At 43.2% G+C, this 24962-nt stretch overlaps 1 protein-coding gene across 1 annotated transcript in view; it reads right to left on the minus strand.

Moving 5' to 3' along the window:
• The window catches only part of PTPN1 (protein tyrosine phosphatase non-receptor type 1), a 32683-nt gene that overhangs the window by 6005 nt on the left and 1716 nt on the right, over nt 1-24962 (minus strand). The window contains exons 2-6 of the mRNA XM_050982007.1: nt 5716-5806; nt 4028-4128; nt 2701-2799; nt 1078-1215; nt 389-598 (exon numbers count right to left, since the gene is read on the minus strand). Of these exons, the coding sequence (XP_050837964.1) occupies nt 389-598; nt 1078-1215; nt 2701-2799; nt 4028-4128; nt 5716-5806 (639 nt within the window). The remainder of the gene's footprint in view (nt 1-388; nt 599-1077; nt 1216-2700; nt 2800-4027; nt 4129-5715; nt 5807-24962) is intronic.

Consider the following 24962-nt stretch of genomic DNA (forward strand, 5'->3'; position numbering starts at 1 on the left):
GTGAAACATGCTCTGAGGAGGTTCACTACAGCAACTCATTTTGTGGTAGGGGCTTCATACCACCCTCCACACTACAGAATGAACGAACTCACACACAGCTGGTATCAGCAGCTCATTACTGGGCCTCCAAAAACACTGAGGGCAAAACACTGGGCCCCAAATATGCTGCCTCCCCTGAAGGCAAAGCCTGTCTTTGTGAATCACTCTGAAAACCCTTCTCCAGACTCAGAATGGCCACTTAGGAACCAGACCTGCCCTGGAGTACACTCCTGGAACAGGGGAGTAAAGCAATGGCAGCTGACAGGAACCGTGCCCAGCCCTGCCCCGGCCCCTCTGCAGCCCCCCTAGGCTGCCCTGTGCAGCAAGCAGAGCAGAGCAGTGCCCTTACCAGCAGCAGACAGGTGTCCACCAGGCAGAAGGTGCCCGAGCGGCCGATGCCAGCGCTGCAGTGCACCACGACCGGGCCGTGCCCGGGGCTCAGCGAGCCCGACTCCCGCACCTTGAACAGGAAATTCAGGAACGACGCCGGCGACTCCGGCACCCCAAAGTCGGGCCAGGTGGTGTAGTGAAAGTGCAGAATCTCTCGAGTTTCCTGGCTCTGCAGAAACAGGGGTTGGGAACTCTTAGTCTGGGTACAGCAGTCAGGACTGGGACCAGCTGACTAAATCCCAAATTTCACCGGTCTGAGGGAGCTTTGACAGCGGCACGGCCAAGAAACTCATTACAAGTAATGGTCTCTGGTTGTGAAGGTCTCCACTGGGAGCAAAGGGAATTGGGGAAGTAAACTTACTTAGTTTGAGTTTAGTTATTTCAGTACAGTTCAAAAGCTTGTGTCACTCTGGGTATGGCTGAGACTGCTATGGTATTAAATACTATGGTATTTAATACTATGGTATTAAACTGCCTGGAGGGTCCCCAGGAACGTCTCATAAATACCCCAGAGTTCCACTTCCACAACATCTCATGCAGGATCATCAAATCCAGGACAATTCACGACCACCAATTTCAAGCCCTCGCTGGTGAGGATGTGAATCTCACCCCAAGCAGAACAAGGACTGGATGAGACCCGGTACTCACGGTCAGGTTTTCCAATTCCAGCTGTCGTACTGTGTAGTAGGATTTGATATCTTCAGATATCAAGGTTAGTTTCAAGTTTGTATCTTCAAAAAACATTTCTTTCTCTTCCTTCCGTGGCCAGTACTGTGCACACTTTACCTAAAGCCAAGCAGGAGACACATAAATGTCATTACTTACTCCTGACTGAATTGAGATTTTCTTATTAAGGTCTCCCAGAGAGATGAGCTCTGCAGAGAATGCTGCATGCCAGGGACTTTGATGAGCCAACCAAATAGGAAAGCAGCACATTTTAAAGTGTGCAGGAAAAACCTGGAACTAAAATACTCATCAGCAGCACAAAGAGGAAAGCCTGCATTCAAGCTCCTGTGCCTGGGAGAACTGGCCTCTCCTGCTGCCCCTGAGCCACTTCTCTGCCTTGGGATCGGGGTCACCCCCTGACCCACCCCTCTCCCAGGCTCTGCACATGGCTCAGGACTCTTTTGTTCAAGGGCAAACAATGTGGCCAAACCAAAAGTGGCAGAACAATGCTAAACCAACAGCAGGCTCAAGAGTAAGGTGATTTCAGACAGCATTTTAAGAAACAGAAAACCCCTTCAGCATTTTCTTCATAGGCAGACTAAGAGTGGTTTTGCTCAAACTAATTCTGATTTATTTTGAAAATACATCCTCTTGTTTATCAGGGTGTAGAATGCAGTTATAATTCTCTGCACTTTTTGTCTGGATTTATAAAAGTTATAGCAATTGCCTTTGTGTCTAATTTCTCCACAATGTGTCTGCAAACAATATTTTGTCGTGCTCCACTTTAAGTATCCCACTGCTGTTTGCTGAGAGTGTAAGCACTGCCCTAAGGGATCACAGTCATTTGTTTTGTTCAAAACTAGAGCAGTGCAGAGAGGGAGCAGGAATGGTTGGAAAGGAAGAAACTATTGAAAAATTTGGTTACCGCATCTCTTTTGAAGATTAAATTTCACTTGTAGTACAAAACCCAGCAAAACAGGGAAAAATCCAGACTGCAGTTTATTAAAACACAGCTCATTGCCCAGGAATTTTCCTGATTATTGGGAATGTTTTTCTGATGATGCAAAAGCATGTACCACCCAGTTAGCACTGGTGGATACCCAACACCCTCACTGCCCTCCTCCAAGATGTCTTTACACATTATTATCCTTTATTGTGCACAACAGTGGCACTGGAGGGGACAGTGTGCCTCGGGGGGCCATGGCACGATCAGAGCTCAGTGTGTGATGGAAACCTGGAGCCCCAGAGCTTCTCTCTCTACTGCAAAGCCACCTCACACTGCAGAGCCCTGAGAGGTGCAGTCTGTGCACACAGAGAACAACTCCAGAGCCCCCGGTCAGCAGCAGAGACTTCCATTTCTGTGGAGTTGTGGTGTGTTTGTGTTTTATTTTAGCCAAATTCACAAGAAATTAGGCCCCATAATTACAAATGAGTGATTTTCTGACTGCAGTAGGATCAGTTCACCAAGTATTCAATTTCCCATTTCTTAGACAAAACTACTTGCAGTCATCCCATCCCATTCTTTGGGTTGGTTTTACTTGGGTTTTTGATTGCAGAAAACCATGAATGTGATGAACACACAGCTAGAAGTGGGTGAGTACTTACGGATCCCTTTTCCATCACTCTGTTCAACATGACAACACCACGGCTTTTCTGTTCCCAAACCATCTCCCAAAAGTGACCACAAGTATTTGGCAAAGGTCCCTGCAGAGACAGAATCCCCAGAAATAAGCATTATTTTCTGTAAATGTCAGTGCATTCTTCCCCAGTAACAGTCCCTGAACAAGGCAATAGATTTAAACAAGTAACAAGCAACTTCTCATTTAAAAATGTAAAAAAATGCAGTGAGACAGCTTTAAGTTCCATGTTATGAATTTACCCATAAAAGCATGGTTAATTTTTCCCCCCATACATAAGAGGAAGAGAGACACAGTCTCATTGTGAGAACAGAACTGGGAGTGAAAAGTGCTGCATCTTCTTAGGAAAGATATACAAAGGTCATGGGGAAATAAACCCCACTGACTAAAAGCAAAAATAACATCTGTGTCAAACTACTCTGCAATCCCTCATCCTTATTCATGATACTTGAAAATTACTTGACTAAAACATCCAAAAGACTGAAAGGATGCAAAATCAGTAACAAATCATATGGTTTTCCACAATCTTCACAATTTGCCTTGGGACTGAATGAAAGAGTGACTCTTTTAAAAGACTATCTACTCCCAAAGCAGATTTCCTTATAACTTCCTACTTCTGCAATGTTCCTTTGCTATTTTCTACTCTGAAGCAATTGCTCTGAAGTTTGGGTTTGATCCACTCCTGTGCTCAAACAGAACAGCAGCTCCTCAGGAAGAATGACTGGATTTAAACAAAGCCATTGAATGTGGATCAGGGCAGTAAGCAGCAGGCAGCATCAGTCAGCTGCACATCTGACTACTCCCCTGTGATCCACCTCCCATCCTGAGGCAGGGCAATGGGAGCTGTGCTCAAAGGACCATGTTCACATTGCACACTGCTCTGCCCATTTCTTCCCGAGGAGATTGAGCTCTATTCTTTAGAAACAGGAAGGAAGAGCTGTCACTTGAAAATATTAATCCCAGCTACCTTTATCTAAAGTGTGGGAGGAAGGGGTAAAAAAAGAGCCAAAATTAGAGATCAGGACAGTCTCCAGGGAACTGAACATTTAGCACAAACAAGAAGCCTGGCACAGTTGCTGGCTCTCAGAATAAGACAACAGGGCATGTGGGTACTTTTAAATTTGTTATACAGATAGGTGGGGAATTGACAGATTCAGGGAAAAGCAGTGACTTTTATACATACACAGATGTTTGCATGCACTTAGGTAGCTTTACAATAAAGAAAACAAACAGAAAATCCATGAAAAACAACTCCAGCCACTATAATATTTTTATTATCCACTGCCAGCAATTACCTGGGTAAGGATGTAGCTCCTTTGGGCCTCTTCCATTTTTATCAAACTAGCATTGATATAGTCATTGTCACCTTGGTTTAGCTTAATTCGACTGTGATCAACTGCAGCACAATTAGAAAGCACAGGTTAATGAATGTGGAACACAGTGCAGGCACACCCTCATCAGCAGGGCGGGTCAGGCAGCTGAGCTGTGCTGGGCAATGCAGGGCTCAGCCCAGCAGGGCAGTGCCCACGGGCATCAGCCCCTCTCAGAGCAGGGAGCACAGCTCCCACTCCACCTCCCAGGAGCACACTGCAAGGGTGAGGCCCTGGCATCTGAAATAATCCCCACTGCAATTTGCAAACCAGACCACACTGACCTATCCACACAGTTATCAAGCTGCTGGTTTTAAATAAATCTAATTACACAACTGCTTATCTTTTCAGCTTAAACATTCAAATACAGCTTGTTCAAGGTTATTAAAGGTTTGTCTAAACATATATTGGGCAAACAGGACAGAGACCTTTTATTCTTATAGGTGTTTAGCTACTGTTCCCAGCCTGACCACCCTTTATCAAAATTCAAGAAATACAGCAAATGTAAATTATTTGCTCTTTTGTTAGTCACTTGCTCAACTTGGGACTAAAGAAACCAAACCACCAACTAAAAAATCTCAATACACACAAGGGTTCCCACATTTTGCAAGAAAGCAAACAGACTGGGAGCAGGATTATCTAAAGGCAAGAAGGAATTTGTTACTCACAACCTCAAACATCAGAACTGCTTAGTAAAGCAATTACAGTAAAGCATTACTGTTCTGGTTAACTGCCCCAGAGGCTGCAGGAGCTTTAAGCACCAAGGCAGAAGTTCTGTGGCCCAGAGCAGCACCCTGCCCTGGGACAGGGCCTGCTGAGCTCAGGGCGTGCTGCACCCTGAGGGACACTGGCCCAGGACTGGCAATGTCCTGGGCAGAGAAGGCTCAGAGACCTCCTGGGGGCTCGCTGCAGTGTCAGACACATCAAATATTATTGCTGACCATGTCATGGAGCATCATTTCTGCCATGTGACTGCAGCCCAAGGCCCTGGATGCCAGGTGTGGGCAGGTGGCAGTGGGACTGTCCCTGTCCCTGGGATGGCAGCAGGAGAGCCAGGCTGCAGCAGCACAGTGAGCTGTGCTTGCACAGGACCTGTGCTCAGAGAGCCATCTCCCCCAGCACAGGGGACACAGCCATTTCAGAAACCCAGCTGTGGCCTGGGAGCATCCCCTGTGCTCCTCCTCTGCTCCAAGGAGCCCAGCTCTGTCCCTGGCAGAGTTCTGTGCCACCCAGCTCCCAGAGGGGCACTGCTGCCACCTGTGCTGCCTGGCAGGAGGCTCTCTGGGTGAGAGCTGCACAGAAAGCACCCCTGCAACCTCAGAGATGCTATTTCAGCCACCATTCTTCTCTAGCAGAAGAACTCAAAGGTAAAGCAAGTTTCCTTCCTCAGATTTCTGCCCACAAACACAGACTCTACTGTGTGCTGCTCTTGTATAACCCCGTGGATGTAAAAGCATCCTGTGACACCAGTCCCACAAATAAATATAATAACAAAGAGTTGTCCTGGGTGCTTATCCACCTAACAGAATCTTGTCCTTACAATGAACATTTAGCTGTGAAAAGCCATTAGAAGTCAACAGTCCTACAAACAATGGAAAAGAAAGTGTACTTACAGGGGCTGACATCTCTGTACCTATTTCTATTTTTGTTTCTGGGATGTTTGGCCACTTTACATGGAAAATCACTGGCTTCATGCCTGATGTCCTGAAACAAAAAAAAAAACAACAAACCCTGTTACGTATGAATCCATCTAATTTCATCCCATTAGCTATTTAAGGCAAATACCCATTTGACTTCCCATCTTCATGTGAGGGAATTCTGGACAGAAAGCACTTTGGGTCTCCAATTAAGAATCAAGTTTAAATGTCTCAGAATACAACACCAACATTATTTATTACAATATTATTAGTTTGCATAATAAAGCAGCACAACATTCACCAGACATGATGCCTTTTAGCTCTCCAAGGAGCAGGGTCTCTGCCCCAAAGCACTTCCACACAAACTGCTTTAAGCCCTTCTTTGCAGCATCAGTGAAAATATCAACCCTGCTTCTGACTCAGCAGCAGTGAAACATTCATTGTGACAGAAAAGAACCTGTCTGCCCCTCTTGGCATCACACACACACAGAGTGATTTGTCTAGGACCACCTTCATCATTATCCTGAATTATCAGCACGATGTCACAGAGCTGCAGTGGTAGAAGTCAGTTGCACTCAGTTCATGTGCTCAGCTAAAACAGATCACCAGGGCTCTCTCAGACAGGTTTTTTCAGATGCATAGAATAGCTCAGACATCTGAGACATTTTCAGAAGTTAAAATAAAGAGAATTCTGCTGTCCTTGGACATTAGTCCCAATTTGCTGAAACAGAATTTCACATTGTAAATAAATACTGTTTAAGCAGAGTTCTGCACATAAAGAATCAAGATTTTTTCAAGTGGGCCATCTACTGCAGCACTTTACCTGTTTATCTCTTGTGCTGCATTATTCAGGTATGTACCAATTTACCCTGAATGCTACATGTCAGGAGAAGAGTTCTGATTTACATAAACCTGCCCAAAATTAGCACAGTATTCCAAACCTGAAATAAGGGCTGACATCAGCTGCCAGCTTTTTATAACTGAACACATGGCTGCCAGTATTTCTGCTTATGAAGAATGCAGTCTGGAGAATATGATCTGGACCGTCACAGTCCAATATCTCAAACATGAGGCAGCTAAAATGGGTGTTTTCAGAAATTTGTCTCTGACACCAGGTTAGTGACTTTGTATTTTACAGGGATTTTTTCTTCCATACTGACTGTACAGGATTAACAAGAGAAAAAACCCAGGGAACGAGGAAAAATGGTTTTCTAGATTACTAACCACATTTCCCAAATGTGTGTTGAAAATCCCTAACACCCAAAACCAAGACAACTCCCCCTCCACTCAGGATTCATATTATAAAAGCATCAAAATGCAAACCAAACCAAGATCCCTAAGGAATTTTCCTGTAAATACTGGGCTATTTTATCAGCAGCACTAATACACAGTTTCATTTCACAGCATTAACAGATTTGAAAAAAACTGTCCCCTCTTTTAAAACTAAATGGATCAAATGCTTCTTTACAAAATGGAACTCTACAAAGGAACTCTAATGCTAAAATTTTACACTGAAGCATCCACATGTATGTGCACACACAAACTACTGCCAGTCCCCAGGAGCTCCACAGATTCCAGTACCAACACCAAGTATTTCAGGAACTGAAAGTGGCAATTTATTGTGCAGGGAATAGAGAGCTGGCTATTACCTCACCAGCAAATACCAGATCTTTTTCAAGATGCCACAGTTCCTAAAGGCACTTGGAGAATAATGGAGTTCTAGAGATGCTGAACTCCCACAGGCACAGAGAAAATGGAAAGAAACAAGTCACTCGTGTGCCTTCAGCAGACTATTTAAAACCAGCAGTGTATTTCTGGAGCATGTTTCAAGAAACAGGAAAAACCACGGGCTGGGGGTGGGATGGTAACAAGAGGGATGGAGGTATGGCAACAGGGAAGCTGCTGCCTGGTGTGGAAAGCCAGCCAGCAGCCAGCACTCCACTGCTGAGCATGAGGAACATGGGAAAATGGAAAATCCTGGACAGCAGGCATGCCTGCACATCAGACAGGGCACACTCTCCTCAGCAACGTGGGGGGAAGTGGTTTGGAGTTTTGGTTGGGTTTTTTTTTTATATAAAAGTTGCAAGAACATCTAAAGTGACCAAAGAATATTTATCATCCAAGGTCACTTCCAGGATATGAAGCTGACTGTAGTGGAACTGCAACTGCCTTCAACAGATTACATGGCTGGAGAGAAAGAACCCAGTGCCACAGGAGTTACCCACAGGAGCTGTGTGGCCATGTCAAACACTGCTGGTCCTGGTCACTGCTGGAGCCACATCATTACTGACACCACTCAACTGCTGCTCGGGCAGGCTCAGAACATGCTCAGAACAGTAGCACGAGGTCTCCAGCTGGAGAAATCAGACTCATTCATAGCAGGGAATTATTGTGCTCTGAGGAACTTGAAGCCAGAGATGTCATGAGAACTGAAGGTAGTGGATGAAGGGAGGGATTCACAAAGTTACAAAACACCTCCTTGAATCACACCCAGTCACACTGCACAGATCCTGCCTGTCGAAAAGGAAGCTTGACATTTCATTTAAAAGGTCGTGCAATATAAAACTTTAAAGAGGAAGGGCTAGAACTGAAGTCAGTTTTCCAAAGTCAAATGCTTTGGGCTCAGAGCATGAGTCACTTCATGCCACTCATCTCCTGGTTTTAAGCCCTGTCCCCCCAGTACTTTGGGGTGGAAAGAGGAAGTCTGCTGAAGCCCTGCTCTTCAAAAGGGAACTTCCTGCAGCTCTGAGCACAACAGCACATCAGGCTTCACTTTCCCCATCCTGTTCAGATGTCAGCAGGAGATTCAGAAAGAGAAGATGCACCTCAAAATCGTCAAGTAAATATTCTGTAAGAGCCCAGGAAGAGTGGCCATGCCATCAGCCATTCATTTGTGTATCAGTGCTTAGAACAGACACTAAAGGTGCAGTCTCAATGCCTTCAGCTTCACCAGACTCACTCCCAGGAAGCCTTGCAGCAGGGCTCAATTTGATCACACTATTTAATTGCACCATAAACCCTGGAGCAGATCAGACTCAGATAACAATTTACTGTCATTTTAGCAGTTCTGCTCCTACGGGAAGAAGCAAATGCCAAGATCTTATCAGGGGCTACAGAATTGCTCCTAATTCATCTACTCAGGCACTCACACTAAGGACAGCACTTCACAAAAATTATATATAAAGACGTATATAAAAAAGTAATCTTAGCTTAAAAAACAGGTTTCCTCTTAAAGCTGCCACTGAAAAAAATGATGACACATGATACTGCTGGAAAAGGTGGAAGAGTAAAAAGTTACAATAAAGTCAAGTGGAAGGTGCTCTTTCCCCAAGATGTCACTCCAGGCTGGTTTCAGAATGGAAATACCCCTACAATCCAATGACGCTGCAAAGACCTGTAGAAAAGAGCACAAGAAAACCAGCAAGTACCAAGAGATCCACAACAAACACCTACTTTACACAAATGGGAAAAGGTCTTCAGCATGGGAGAGAGCAACCTGAGGCCCTGAACTCACTCCCCAACAAAAGAACTTCATGAAGATATAAAGCACACAACTGCTCAGGTAGCCCACCTTAACAAGGAAGATCTGATTTCTTATCCTACATTAAGCTTTACATCAGGGTATTTGGGCAAGAACAAGAAATGAGGATGTACATTGTAGGTAAGAGGAAGGTCATCTAAAGATCAGATAAATGAAGAGACAGCTGCATCACACAACATAAAATTTAACAAGCAGCTGCAGAATTTTAGCCAGCTAAGTGAAATAAATGTGGATTTTAATACCCTTTAAAAACATTTTATCTGGTCTCCTAATTTTGTTTTCAACTAAGATATGGTAGTGTTGATTTGCTTACTAATCTCCCTCAAGAAAAGAAAAGAAACCAATTGCCTGCTATGCAGGCTTCTTCCTGAGGCTGAGCAGCACAGAGAGGAAAGGACAGGCTTGTTTAAAGTTCAACACCACTGTTACAGGAGGTTAAAATAAATAAATAAATAAATAAGAAATCCCACACTTGCAACACGGTTTCCTAGAAAGCCCCCTGCTAGTTCAGCAGTGCCCGGGCACCGAGCGGCCGTGGCGGTCAGAGGGTCTGTGACACCAGTCAGCTGCTGGGAGCACGGAAATAACCCCAGGAGAATGTAAACTGGCCATGGCTGCCGTGTTAAATCATATCAACACGTGGCCAAGTGGGCTCATTTTCCCCAGGGCCGTATTTATCCCAGCTAGCAGGTATTCCAGGCTGTCTCTGAGCGCTGACCAGTTCCAACATGCCTCACTGGAGAGGCTCCTGACAGCAAACCCTGCAGTCCTGCACGGCACCCACTTCACCAGGGAGATAACTGCACTCTGCAAGTGCTCACTTCCACACCTGCACCTGAGTGGCTCCCAGGGCCTGGCAGAACTTCCAGAAGGGAGAAAGCCACAGACCTGTGCCACTTCCACACTTGACCAGTGCATTTATCTTGCATGCTCCCAGAAGGAAGGCACTGCTGTCAATAAACCACAGCAATACTGCACAGCTCAGCTGCTCACATTCTTGGATTGCCTCAGTGTCATCTGCAATGGGTAAAAACTGATTTTTCAGTTCTGGTTCTTATGAGTGTTGCAACACAGACAGGGAAATCAAAGAGCTAAACTCTAGTATCAGGTTAAAGAATTGCATGAGACTTCTCAAATTTCAGTAAGTTCAAAATATAGTTTGTCCTTGAAATTTATGACCCATAACAGAAGAAGTTCAGAGCTGCTGGCAGGAACATTCTATTTCTGCTGTTTTGTAGCCATGTACTCACTGCCAAAACAGGAAACAACTGAATGGAGTGTCAGCGTAAGAAAACAACTCAAGTTCCCCTCTTCTTCTTCACATCCATCTCTATTTTCCTTCCCAGATACTCAATCTGCTCCAGAAGTGCATCTTGGACATTATTGGAAGGATAGAGATGTTTGAGAATGGGAAATGGCTTTTTCTTGACAGCTGCTGTGCAAAAGCAAAGCTTTGCTATCTGTATCATCAAACAAAGTCAGTGCCAGGAAATAAACCACACTCTCATTAAAGTGTCAAGAGGTTCTAACTCAGTTGCTCTTCTTCTGTAAGAAAATAACCACTGCAATGAGATCCACACCTTGATTTGCCCAAACATTAGGGGTCTCTACATAAAGAGTTTTGGTTTAACCTCATCTCAAATAGACTGGTGTATCCCACAGACCAGATATCCACACAACTCCTAAAGGAATTTAGTCTGCCTAGCAAATCCAGACCTTAATTTGTTTGCAGTATGGGTTTTGTGTGAGTATAAAAATGTATCATTGCTGGCCCGTAGGGCATTCCAGGCTTCACAGACTGACAACTGTGGTTATAAACAGTCCTGCTTTCCTAGATACCTAATATTTTCATTCTGACATCTCACAAGCCATCTAAGAGCATTATAGCTTTTACAGAGCTATCACCAAAAAAACACAAACAAAACCCAAGGCTCTGGAGGAGAGAAAAAAAAAGACATGAACCCTCCAAATGCTAGACCTAAGGAAGAGATAAGAAACACTTCTCACACCTTTCCATGTGTTGCATAACCAAGGTATTTCCTAGAATTTAGACAAGCTGCAAACGGCACCTTTCAAATTGGAAACAAAAGGACAAGAAATGCCCCCACGGCAGACAGCTTACAGTTTCTCAAGGGGATCTCTGGCTTCACAAAATAGGAACCATGGAATGATTTATCATGGAATTTTTACCTATACTCACTCAGAGCCCTCTACCCTCTTTCAGAGATACTGTGCTGATAACCTCAGTTAATGTTAAGAAAGCAAGACTGTACTATCTCCCCCAAATCTTGCATAATCCATTATCACCATTCCCCCCAATCTTGTGTAATCCATTGCCACCAGGTAATCTTAAGATAAATGAGAGAATCTGATTAATAAGTAAATAAGATAATCAATTGTAAGTCTTGCTTCCTCACCAGGTAACACATTCAAGGTCTTACCAGTTAAAAGCTGAACAAATCTTTACAGATTCTTTTTCCTTTTCTCCCATTTTTGATCCCAGTGTATGCATCTGTTCCCAGACTCCTGGCTCTGAACACATCCTGCTCTTCTATTCAGCTGGGCATGCTGGCACACTGCCCACTGAAAGAATACAAATTTGCAGAATACCTGGTGTTAGCTGCAGCTGAAGGAGGAACCTGAAAGGCCACTGCACACCCAGATTTTGTCCCAGCAGAGAAGGACATTATCACCTTCTGCCTGAAGAGATTCCAGGACACTGCTTAGTACTGGATCTCCTGCCACAGTTGAAGGCCCCTAAATCAGTTGGGAAGATCATTAACTCATTAACACTCATCTAATGACCTGTGCCAGCCCCACTGCAACGAGCAGGAGCACACAGCCACAGAACAAGCTCTGTGCTCTCCATGAGTAATATCACAAGTGAGTTTGAAAGCAACCAGCTCCAAGTATATGAGTTCCACTCTTCCTACTAAGCTTCAATGAAGATTTTTAAAAGAGCCTTCACTTCAGATGAAGATGTGCACTTCACATGCACTGAGCTACAACCGAAACTCGTCTGTGGTGTTTGTGTCCTTTCACCTTTTCCTGGAAAGTGTGTTGACTAAAAGCCAAACAAACAGAACAGCACTTTAGCTGCTTAGCAGACAAACAACGCAGTCATTTCACTCAGGACAAATATTTTACAGAAACAAATAAGATTGCAAATGTTCGATTTATTTTCCAAAAAGGAAATGCCAACATTCCTGCAGTTGTCTCATCAGCAGTTTAAACTCACATAGATGCAGAACTGTCACAACATTATTTTTAATCCTTTTGGAGATTACATGAGTTTAACATGTCTAGGTTACCAGTTGGCATCTTAAAAATACTGGTCACAATAACAGGTAACAAGACAAGTCCAGTTTTGCCCATCTACAGCGACATCTGCTCTTCTGTGACATGCAGAATTTGCTAAAGTACCAGAACTATCAAAGAAAAAAGGGCAGTTTGCCACTCCCAAGGGATCTTAACCTTGCTGAGCTAACTTTCAACATAAGGTACCATATGTGAGAGAGCTACCTGCCTAGCACACAGCATGACCAGCAGGTACAGAGAAAACCAAAGCCAGGCTGAGAACAGCATTCCAGGGGGGCCGTGCTCCAGAGGCAGCCCCAGCACCAGGGGCATTCCCACAACACAGCCCATAGAAGCTCACAGCCTCCTTCCTGCTGAGTTATGAAATCAGCCATGGGAGCAGAAGCCAGCCCCGAGGTCCCCAGCAAAGGGTGATTCCCCAGACACTGCAGCTGCCAGGACACACGATCCCGTTCCCTGCTCCGCTGGCCAGCACAGAGCCCACTGCTGAACCCGAGGCCTCTTCTGGGACAGGAGCTGAAGGAGAAGGACAAGTGTTTCTAAAGCACTCCCAAACACCAACCACACCTTCCTGGGAACACAACCTCACCAACTCATTAGCTTTCCCTTTCGTCCCTAATTGAAACTAATTAGGGAGCAGCCATGAAGCACCAGGGAGTTTAGTCAGGAGTAAGGCTGTGACTCCCTCAGGGACAGGTACAGCACCTACAAATACACAAGACCTGAGCAGCACCTGGGGTGTGGCTAAAACTTCCTTTCAGCTACCACAAAGTCATCATCTCTCCTAAATCCACCATTTTTGCTTATCCAGAAGGAATAAATTATTTGTCAAGCTTTGAGACATTCTGCAGTTCTAATCCTCAAGGCAATCCTAACAAGTCAGAAATAAGAGAAGGTTTTTAAATGGTCTCCCAGTGGTGATGTTGGGGTTTCTTTTAGTTTAATTTTCTACCCATACATTTAGCACCAGGACAATTCCCTGGAAGGCATGTGACTCCCTGAATAAGATCACAAGGATTTCTAACCCTGGATTCAGCAAACAGGACAATGTTTCTGACACTTCTCAGCCTGTTCTGCAGTGCTGCTTCTGTCACAGAGAGGTGAGAGGTGTCCAACAGAAGAACACAGACATCTTTCCTGAAAGGTGCCACTGACTACATTAAAGGGGTTACCAGTAATGAACACCAAAGAAGCTTACATTACTACTTGAAAACAGGAAATAATCTGGCTTCAGAAATTCTGGTGGGTGCTCAAAATAAATATTACAAACTAGGTGGAATCAGAGATGTCTACACAGAGACAAAGTCAGAGCAAAACCTTCACCGATGTCAGAGAGACCTTACAGAACCACATGTGCCTCAAACCAACAAAATCGGAGTTGTCAAACAGTTCCACACTTCCCATATTTACTTATCAAGCTCTTTACAAATTCAACAACTTGACTTGGCACCTTACAACACCTCCCAAAACCACAGCAACCCAGTGAGTAATAGGGGAAGCAGGAGACTGTGATACTCCAAGACTTATCATCAATTCCTTTTTGTTATGCTGTTAACACACCATCAGCCTTTGCTGCAAAGGGAAAACATGGGCTGGTTGTGAGAACGTGCACACACAATCCTTTGCTCATCAGAGACTCAGAGCTACAAAAACATACTTCTAGAGTTTATAAAGCAAAATACCACACATTTTTTCACATCACTGCTATTGTCCTTTGAATACCCTAATGTCAAGTTTGTTGTTGTCATTACATTCCAAAATAAACATCTCTGCCTTCTTGGACTGCTAAAACATTACAGGGTTTCTTTCAGTGAGAATGAGACCTTGCTCTAGAGCAGGGATTTTGATCACTACTCTCCCTCCCAAACAGCACCCATGTCCTCCCTGGGGAGTGGTGCCCCAAGCCAGTGCCCAGCAAGGACAGGCAACACCTCTTGGTTGCTCTAAGGGATGCTGCTTGTGCTCTCCCAGAGGGCTCATCCCCAGCTGGGGTGCTCCAACTCCTTAGTTTCTAACTCAGTGTCTCTCACTACCATTTCAGGAACCCAGCCCTTGCCTGTAACCAACAGCTGTGCTGGGACAACTCTAGAATTCTCCTTTCAGCAGAGAGGCCATTTCTCTGGGCAGTTTTCTGGTGGGCTCTTGCAGGAATGCTTTTTCTTCCCTGGTTCCTGGAGGTAAAGGAAGAAAGCTTTAGATGAGCTCCCCTACCCCATCATGAGCACTGTGGAAAAAAGAACTGGCCCTGGAAGGGAGCACTGTTCAGAGCCAGGCCTGGGAATCTTGCATTCCTCCTGTATTCCTGGTGAGAAACTCCTTGGAAATACAAAAGCACTTCCAGATTAACTCTCAATGGTGTATTTCTGTATTTTCCATGATGACACAAAGCCAGAAACAAAATGATTCTTACCTAGGAATCAGAACTTCTGGCGTTTGCTTCGTTTGTATTTTCTTGATTTGAGTTGGTTTGAAAGTCTCTTATCATCATGGAAACAGGATTTTGTGAAAACAGAGTAAATTTGCAAACCTCATTTTCTACCCCCAACACTGACTAAAACTGAACTCAGATTTTATCTATTATAATTTATGGGATAGAATAAGCAAGCTATTGGTGTTCACAGAAGAAAATACAAATTACAATGTTTTTTCTTTAATACTTATCTGGAGTTAAACGAGTTATATATGCATTTAGAAAGTACAGCCAGTTGAAGCAGTTTTAGACACCAGCTTGCCATATGCTATGTTAAAATTAGACTGATTTTTTTTTTGTTTTAAGGCACAAATTTATGCATGAAGTGGGTCTATTCAGTACACTCAGATTTTGAGGAATGCTTTTTCTCATCCAGTAATCTTTGCAGAAAGTTCCAAACAAAGCTTAGTAGAAAAAAGAAACTAGTTCAGAACGTGATTTTGAAGATATCTTCACAATATCTCACAGAACTGCAAACACTCTGTTCAATTTAAAAAGTAAGGGACTGGTTGCACCAAAAATGCTTATTGTCAGGGTGACAAACACACAACAATATCATTTTTAGAAGTAATAATATGGGTATCATTGAAAACTAAAGACCTTGTAAGATGGCTCAAAATAGTAATTTGAATTCCTAGCTTAGTCAGCTTGGCCAGAAACAGCTGTGTTCACTATAACCTCTAATTAGTTTGCATATTATAAGAGCCCCAAAGATTTTTTCCCTCTCCAAAACCTACTAAATTAGCCTTCACAGCACAATGTTGTTAACACACCAGATGCAACAGAATATCCAGACTTCAGACACTTCCCACTACTCTTTCTGAAGTGTTTCATTTATAAAGGCAAATATTCTCATTTGATAAGGCAATAGCCAACTCCCCTCCACCTGGAGCACTCAGAAGAGCCTGCCTTGAAAGGTAAAGACAAGGTCCAGTTCCCAACTGCTTCAGATGAGATGGAAAGGTCTTGGTTCTAACACAAGTAAACTGTCTATTACTTTGAAACACAAAGCAAAGTCAGAATTTAAAGCAAATTTCTCTTCCCTCATGGCTAAGGGGTGTTCCTCTGTACAAATAATTTCACTCACACTGGATACTCCAATGCTAATCTAAAAGCTAAACTGGACTTTCTAATGTACATGCACAGGTCAATGAAATAGTCACACCATTACTGCAGTGGGGCACATGTCCAGACCATGCCAGTGTTATTTTTCTATTTAGAATTCTATGGGACAAGCAACAGCCATATTTCCAACTTTCTACTAATTCCATAAAAATTCTCCAAGATATAAGGTTGTATGTAGAGGAAGTACTAAAACACACCAGAAAGGGAGTGGAGGAATTGTTGTATAGGAAATTGTGAACTCTGCTTTACCTATTAAAAAAAAAATATCATTATCTACATCTTCTTCAGTGGCAAACTTCATTTCCTAGAAGCTGCTTGCACCATGCATGGCTTTACTGGCTTTCTTGTGATGCAGCCTTTAAGTCAGATGTAGGAGGGGGAAAACTGAATTTATTTAGTATCAAGGAACCCCATGCATTCAAAATGATGAACCATATGTTACACAGGTACCAGCTCCATAATGTAAGTGGGTCTGCATTCTATCTGTTCCCTACAATTAAGGGTGTAAGACCAAACCCCAGCAAGTTCTAATCTATGGCACAAGAATGTTTCACCATGTTGGCCATTAGTAAGTAGACAGGCAATGGAACTACGGACTCATTCTGCCAAAGCCTGCTCATTACACTGTTACTAAAAGCTTTTTATCATTTCCAACCTAACAAGATTCCAAGAGTTTAAAGAGAATGTACAATTACCAGGATTGCACAATGCAGGTTCATGCCTCTGCATGCAGGGAAAGGTCAAACTCAAGCTTTGCTCCTGCAGCAGAACCAGCAACCAGCCTGCTTTCAGCAGCTTTGGTTCTCAGCACACGGCCCAAATTCCTCTCTGGGAACTTACAATAGCTGTAACTGCTTAACTACCATTTCCAGAAAGAAGCTTGAAGTATCTTTTCTTAAGGAAGACCTTTGGGCAGCAATTGAAGGAACTTGCTGGATTACAACTTTGCATGAACAGCTTCTTTCAGCTGGGATCTGTTTAACGTGGTGGCTGCAGTGATAATTACAGATGCCCACTCCACTGTACTTAGAATATTCAAATTTGGAAAGGAAAATCGTAGTGATGATTAAAACCATACTGAATTCACTGAATGGTGCAACCTACAGGTTGCCAAGCTACTGCAATGCACACAAAAACCTGCTGAGAACAAACAGTACTGTTGAAAACAGATGTTAGATAAAGCAGAATTAGGATACTCCTGCTTTTCCACATGACTGTCTAATTTGTGTTTAGGAAAGCAATCTAAGTAAGCTAGGTTAATATTAAACCTTACAGCATTCTGAGCTGCTCAGCTCCCAGTCCACAGCCCAAACACAGTTTGGGGTCAAACAGCACCCTAAACCAGCCAGACCTTACAAGCTAAAATGGATTCAGTATTTTTATTTCTCCAAGCTGCAAAGCAATGCTTCAAGACACTGACAGAACCAATCCTGTGTTATTAGAGAGCGTTTTAACTGTCACTGCAGGGACAGAGAGCTTTCATGCCCAGCTGTACAGGACATCTTCTCATCTGAAAGCAGCTGAGAGTTTACAAAAACAAATGTCAGTGTTAAACAGGGACATCACATAATCAAGATAAACACTCACAGACATCCTAATGCAGGACAGATTCACACTCTGCACCCCAGCACATGAAAAAGACTGGAAAACTTGACAAGCCAGGCCTTCAAAGGAATGGTGAATGCTCCCCATGCTAATGAAACAGACTGCAGTGAGAGTCAGTTGTGTGCATCAGATGAGATAAACAGTTTTGTCACTTCATACATCTACTCATCCTGCTAGTTAAAAATAATTAATTCTGAGAACTAAACCAGCTGATTTAGCACAGCCAAGCAACCCTCACAACTTCTACCTCTTGTAGTGGCAGTATCCTCTCTGGAAACACATGACTCCCATTACTTCCAGCACTCCTTGCCAGCCCAGACAGTGCTGCACTGAACCCACCACACCCCAGGCTCCACCAGACTCTTGCTCATCGTGTTCCACTTCCTGCCAGCCAAAGCCAGTTATCAGTTGTGACTAAACATGCTTTATCACTTGATGTCTACCTCAAATCCTCATTTGCAACTGTAGAACAGATCTGGAACACTTACAGAAAAAAAAAAATACTAAAACATGCAGTAAATATCTTTAAATAAACCATTCACATCTATCACAACCCTTTCCACTCCCCACTTCCAAAAGACAGCTACATCAAAGGCTTCTGAGCACTAATCCACAAATAAAGGTTATCAACGATCAGAATACACACAAATGCCTCCTTTAATATCAACCCTGCTGAGAGCAAAGCATTTTTAGATTATATTATTCTTCTGAAAGTATTTCAAGGCAATTTTGCCTGTAGAGAGAGTTTAATATGCAGAACACGTTGTTAGCAAAGACTTTGGAACAAGAAAACCCAAAAGATGTAGATGTTATTACATGAAAGCAATACATGTTTGAATGCTTGTTCCTAACTGGGTAGCAATATTAACTTATTTAGTTATTCTTAGAAGATAATAAGGACATAACAGTTTTACCACCCCAAATTTCATGTGGTAGAGAACTCAGCAGGCAGAGCAGCACACAAGGAATTTCCTGCTGTCAGCCAGTCAGTCACAGAGGAGTATCCTGTACACTGGACTGTGTGGGCAACCAAGCAAAGCCTTGTCTGACGGGCTTGGCCCCAGTGGAGGCTCCTGATGGTCAGCTTTACACAAATTAAAACACAAAATCAATGACAGATAAGACGTAAGTCAGTAGTTTCCATGAAACCTTTCTGCTCCGTCTGCTTCCGGACAGGCTCTAAAAAGACTGGTAAGATTAGACCTCTCTACTAATGCTCTCACATGGGCTAAAAATCCAGCAACTCAGCAGCTCTAAAGATTTCACATATTTTCAACCTCCTGTCCAATCTTTTGCCTCTGCTGAGCACCAGATGAGTCTGATGGACACAGGGCAAAGAAGCTGCAGAAGCTGAGGCCCCTGAAAACAGCCTGTTCCTGAGCCCTGCTCCAGAGAAGGGCTGAGCACCGTGGGCTTTGCACCCCCAAGTGCTCAGACCTTCCCCCTCCCCAGGCAGCACTGCCCACAGCCAGCAGCTGCTGTGCCCTGCTGCTCCCAACAGGAGCCAGGCGCCACACGCTCTCCTGGTTTATCTCTCAGGGGGTGTGCCAGTTATCAGGGATTGCTGGAGAACAGAAGGCAAAGGGAATGATTTCCAAAGGGAAATCATTAATGAGCCAGGCAGGTAAGGCTGCTCAGTGCCACAGAGCTCTGCCCCAGTGCTCACACCAACCTCAGCCCTGCAACTTTAGTGCCCTACTGATGCCACCCCAGCTCAGGGGATGTGCAGGGATCAGAGGACTCAGTTCCCAACACACACTGTCCTGCACACACTCCCTACAGGAGCTTTGAAACAGCACCAGGGCAGATCTGCTCTGCTCATGAAACACCTGAGGCCACTTCTGAGGAGGTTTCAATACTGGGAATGAAAAAGAGTACAGGCTGAAACACGATTCTTGTTTGTGACACCCCACAGACCATGAAGTTCTAGGTAGCAACTGCCATTTACTGTGAAAATCCTCCACTGGCAGAAGTTTAAGAAAGAAGTGACAGTGTTGATTTCTAATTTAATTCAGCTCTTAAGGAGGAAAACAAAAACATTTTCCAAAGTTGGGTAGCTGTCCACCCCCGCTCCTTTAGTGGGTAGAATTCCCCAAATCTCTTCCCTTACAGAAATATGGGGAAATTCTGTCAAATGTGTCAATATGTATTTTAGCTGTTGAAGAAGCTATGTAGTATTTTTCCAGTTCTTGCTCCTATGACCCACCCTTTCCTTCTTTCCAAAAGAAGTTCCTCTTACTAAAACCTCTTGCTTGTGTCAGAGTTGTGTTTTTCCTGTAGCCCCCATCTTGAGTCACTGATGGCTGTGCAAATGTTAACAAAGGAGATCCAATTCCACGTGAGGATGGCAGAGGTTTAGTCCTACTTCAAGCAGCTGCAATGACTGTACAGAAGACTGGAAAAAATAGGCCACACACAGTAAAATGGAATCGAGATCTTCTGAACGAGCATGGGTTATTTTTCCTGTCAGAAAAAGGAAGTATACTCTTCCTTAGTCAAAGATGCATTTTTAAAATAGATTTCACATTTTACTTCCTGCCATCGCATTAAAAGGTCACGCTGTTTATGTTACTGTAACCTGTTACTGTGGGATCAGGAATGGTATAAACAAGCAAATCTCATTGAACTGTGCACAGGGGAAGAAGGTTATGAGAACATTCCTCTTTATGTGTAGAACACTTGTTCCATATAAATATAAAGAATCAGAGAAACAGAGTGTCTTTTGTAGGATGGCTCTCAGCATCAAGTACTTGACGAATCAAGTCCTTGACAGAAGCAGCATGAAATTCTGGGAACTTCAGATACAAGCAAAAGCACCTGACAGATCACAAATACAACAGCTGCTTTAGGTTCAGAATAGTGCCATGTAGTAGCATTTTGAACTAGCAATTATTTTAGTCCATGAAGTACAGAGAGGTGGCAGCCCAGAGGGGAGGGTTTCCTCTGCCTGCAGCGAGGTCTGCCCAGCTCCACACTCACCCCTGTACTCCTCAGAAGTTTTTCTGTAATTGCCTAAACTGGCAGAATGCAAAACCTGCTGTATCGTTGCTTTATTTTCTATTTCTATTGATGTAGAAACTGTTTTAACCTTCTAAGGAGAAGAAAAAGACTGCACAGAACAAACAAATCTGATTCAATGATCTCTTCATCATTACTGAAACAGGTAAATCTTCACCACTGATCTCTTCACCCTCAGTGCTGAAGGTGACTTTTGACCCCTTAAACTACATGTTCCTAAAGCATCCACAACAACCAAGAGCTGAGATAACTGTTCCCATGGAAAGTGTACAGAATTAAAAGTAAGAAAAACATAGAAAAACATTTCTAAAAGTTTCATATTATGCCAGCTTATTTTCCTTCCCAACCAGGATGTAAATTTTTTGCTACTGTTCTATGAACTTGCTTTCTTAAATGCAGAAAATACAACCCAATTTGAAAGTAGATCAGCTATCACTATTAGCAGAATCACATGCATTTCCAAGAATCACTTTTACCAGTTTTTCTTGGTATAATATGACAGGCAAGCTGTTGAATCTTAGCTATATTCTGCGTGGGTGAGAGAAAAAGCACATCTGAATTCACAGAGTATGGCAGAAAGTGAACTGGCATTTGTACTACACCATCTACAAAGGGAACACACAAAGGCATTTGGATGCTCTATCAAAGTGCCTCTCCCAGTCAAACCAGCAAGGGCATGTCTCCTAGCACCAGGGAGGAAAAAACCACCTCTTCTGCAAATCAACATGAAACAAGCTGACCAATGACTAAAAAACCCCAGAAAACCTCAATGGTAAGTGCTGCAAACATCCAAGCTCAGGGATCAGACCAAGTCTGTGTTCATTATAAACACTGCAGAGAAGCAATCCCTGAGTAACCTCAGGTATTTAATGGGGCTAAATTCACAACCCAAACAGACACCTGGGTCATGCAAGTGACACTGATCTAAAACCTGGTAATTCTCATGTTTACAAGAAAGTAGCAGTGATATTTCAGTGGAAGCCACATCTTTTGAAGACTCAACTAGAGAGAACCTTTGGACAAAGTCCATTTGCAAAGCAAGTATTACAGGAAAACATTTAATTTTAATGTTTAGTTAACTATAGGATGAACTGTTATTTCAAACCTACCCAGCACATTTAGAAAGTTATTTTAGTTTGAAAAATATTTGGTCTACCACTACCACATTTTATTCTCTGCTTACAAGGGCTATTTCGATTTGAATTTACCATCATTTGGCATGTGGCCAACTTTGCTTTCTCCTTAACAGTTTTCTTCCATACATCTGTGCTTCCAGCACACAGAGGAGGCAACACTACCATGTGGAAGAACACACCAACACCATAAAACCCTTCCAAAAATGCTCAGAAGCAGGGGAGCACTGTGTGTACATTGTATAATTTCTAAATTTTTAGCAAATGATAACCATAACAGGCTCCATTTTTCCATGCTCTGTTACCAGCAAAGCTATCACAGAAGCTCTGGGTTCAAGTATTTAGATTTTAAACTCTGTAGAATTTAAAAGTGGCTCAGGTAGCTTTATATAATGGGACTCACCCAACCTCAAATCTGCCAGCAGCAGACACAACTGGTGCTGCTCTGAAAGAGGCAGCAGTAAAATCTAACCCAGGCAGCAGAGTGCCCTGAGCCAGCCCCAGGGGCACAAAGGTGCCATCACCTGCAGCTGAACAGCAGCTCTGCTTTTCAGGGAGGAGAGGATCCTGACTTGGTGAGCCACAGACACCCTGCTTCTCCATCACCAACCCTGCACATGTGTAGAAGACTCAGTGTAGAGCACAGGAAAACATGGAATATCTTCAGCTGATTGAAGGAACAGAGACTCCCTGCAACCCTGAGCTCTAAAACCAGCTTTCCACAACCAGAGCCAATTATGCTGAGCCTCAAATGAATCAACAGAGCACGAATTAAGCAGTGGCAAGGCACTGCATGCAGAGACCTGCAGCTAGAACTGGCAGAATAAAGCATGAAGATGCATTTATAAGAAGTCATGTTCATGCCACAATTTATCTGCTGCTGAGCACCCAAGCAAAGGAGTAGCCCAAATGCTTTCAGACTGCAGCCTGCGCTCTTGCTGCAGCTTATAAAGCAACAGCACTTGTAGAGCTTCCTGTCCACTGACTTTAAATACACAACACAGCCACACTGTTACAATTCTTCAGGGTCAACCATCTCACAGTTTACTTTCAGCATCAAAATCCACCTACATTAGAAAATATTCTACAAATATTTTTCCAGAGGCAGTGAATACCTAAAAAACTTCCCATGCCTTTTCCATCTTGACAGAGGGATATCCAAAATGTCCATGACATCTTTCTATCTTCCTCCCATAATCTGAATGAAGTTCATTAATTTTCATAATTTGTAGTATTTTAGTTTGGCTTAGAGAGGTTTGAAAAACTAACATTCACATTAATATTTGGTTAAAAGACCCTCAGAAATTAATAAAGAAATTGAGAACAGTTATTTACAGGCCTCAAACCCAACTCCAACTATACCTCAGCTTTCCAGAGATAGGTAGTGCTGTTCTCAGGATACTCACTTCCTAACATGCAGGGAAATCTAAACTATATCCAGTTCTTGTTATATACTGCACTAACTATAAAAACTAGAAACGAATGCAATGCATATTGCAGTTTCATTTTGCTACCTTCACATGGAAAACTCTGCATGAGCTGTCCCCAAATGGCAGCTCTGCCTCTGTCCATAGTGAATGGAATCCCCAGTTGAACGGTACATCAGTAACTAATTCAGAGGTATTTTCACTGCTCCTGATAAGCACATCAAAGTTAATATCATTGGCCAACACACTAAAGTCAACATATCTGGTTTACATAAACACAAGAAGCAACTCTACCTGAACTCGAGGGATGTGTTTTTAAGATAATATCTCGTTCTATCACCCTGCGTAAGAAGTTAGAAACTAAAGTATCTCCTAAAGTTCTGAAAGACTTCTGCATGTAAAATTACTATGAAAATCTGATACTGCACTCACCGTGAGCAAATGGCAATCCAGCATTGTGTTGATATTCTTGACAAATATTTACTTTTCTTCCCTGCTTTAAAAGCCTAAACTGTGCTGTCCGTGGCTTTGGGGTATGGGTTTTTTGTTGTGACATCTCCAGAGTGAATGTTTCTCATTCCAATACATACTTCTAATGATATTTCTGCAGGGTGCATATCATCCACTCACCCTTAAGCATTTGTTTTCTGTTGCACACCTTTACCACAGTTAGTACATGGTAAAGCTCACATTCCTCTAACTCACTGTTTCATGGAAGAGGATTTTAATTTGAATGTGCCTTTCTTATGCTTATGTTTCTCTAAAATACAAGAACGGCCAGAACCAAGTAATTATTTTTATCACTTGGGTCCCTGAACAACCTCCACAGGACCTCATGGCTCATGGTTCTTGTAACTAGCAAATCTAGAGGAAAGTAAGGGATAGAAATAGGTATTCAAACCCAAACATTCAAAAAAACCCCAGAGTAAGAAAACACGAAGAAGTTCATCACTGTTCACCATGTTCTGACCAGCTGTACAGAGAAATGTTCCATGGTGTGCAGTTCCCAAAACATGATCGTCACAAAATCACCTAAACAAGGTCTGCATTTTGAAATGCTTGTGTCCCGATCCCGTGATTACTTCTGCTGAAAAAAGAAGGTAATCTAAATTCTATTCTTTCACAACTGTGCTATCATAGCTGAACACAGCTTCCGCTCGTCCAAAAAAAAGAAGCATGCATAATTTTAACCATTTTAACCCTTCCAAGTCATGTGGCACAAGACACATCTCCCTCAGCCACACCTCCCTGTCTGCTGATGACTCCTCCTGGAGATGCTGGGCTGTATCTTGAGATAACAGACTGAGACAAGGAACACGGGCCAGCTGCAGGGTGCTTCACCTGCAGCACGGGTGAACGTTTCTGGATTTCAGCAGTTACAATCATAACTGAGGTACCAGAAGCCCGTGGTACAATTACCCTGGGGAAAGATGTTTTTCTGCACCAACCACATACACTGCTCTACTTACTGCATTCTTCAAGCAAAAGCCAGCGTTGTAGGAAAAATGCTTTATTAGTGTCACAGCTCAGACACCAAAAGTACAGCTTACAGAGAAGTACATTGTTCTTCCAGATGTACACGACCT

The sequence above is a fragment of the Serinus canaria genome, chromosome 20, assembly GCF_022539315.1.
Source record: "Serinus canaria isolate serCan28SL12 chromosome 20, serCan2020, whole genome shotgun sequence".
Classification (NCBI taxonomy): domain Eukaryota; kingdom Metazoa; phylum Chordata; class Aves; order Passeriformes; family Fringillidae; genus Serinus; species Serinus canaria.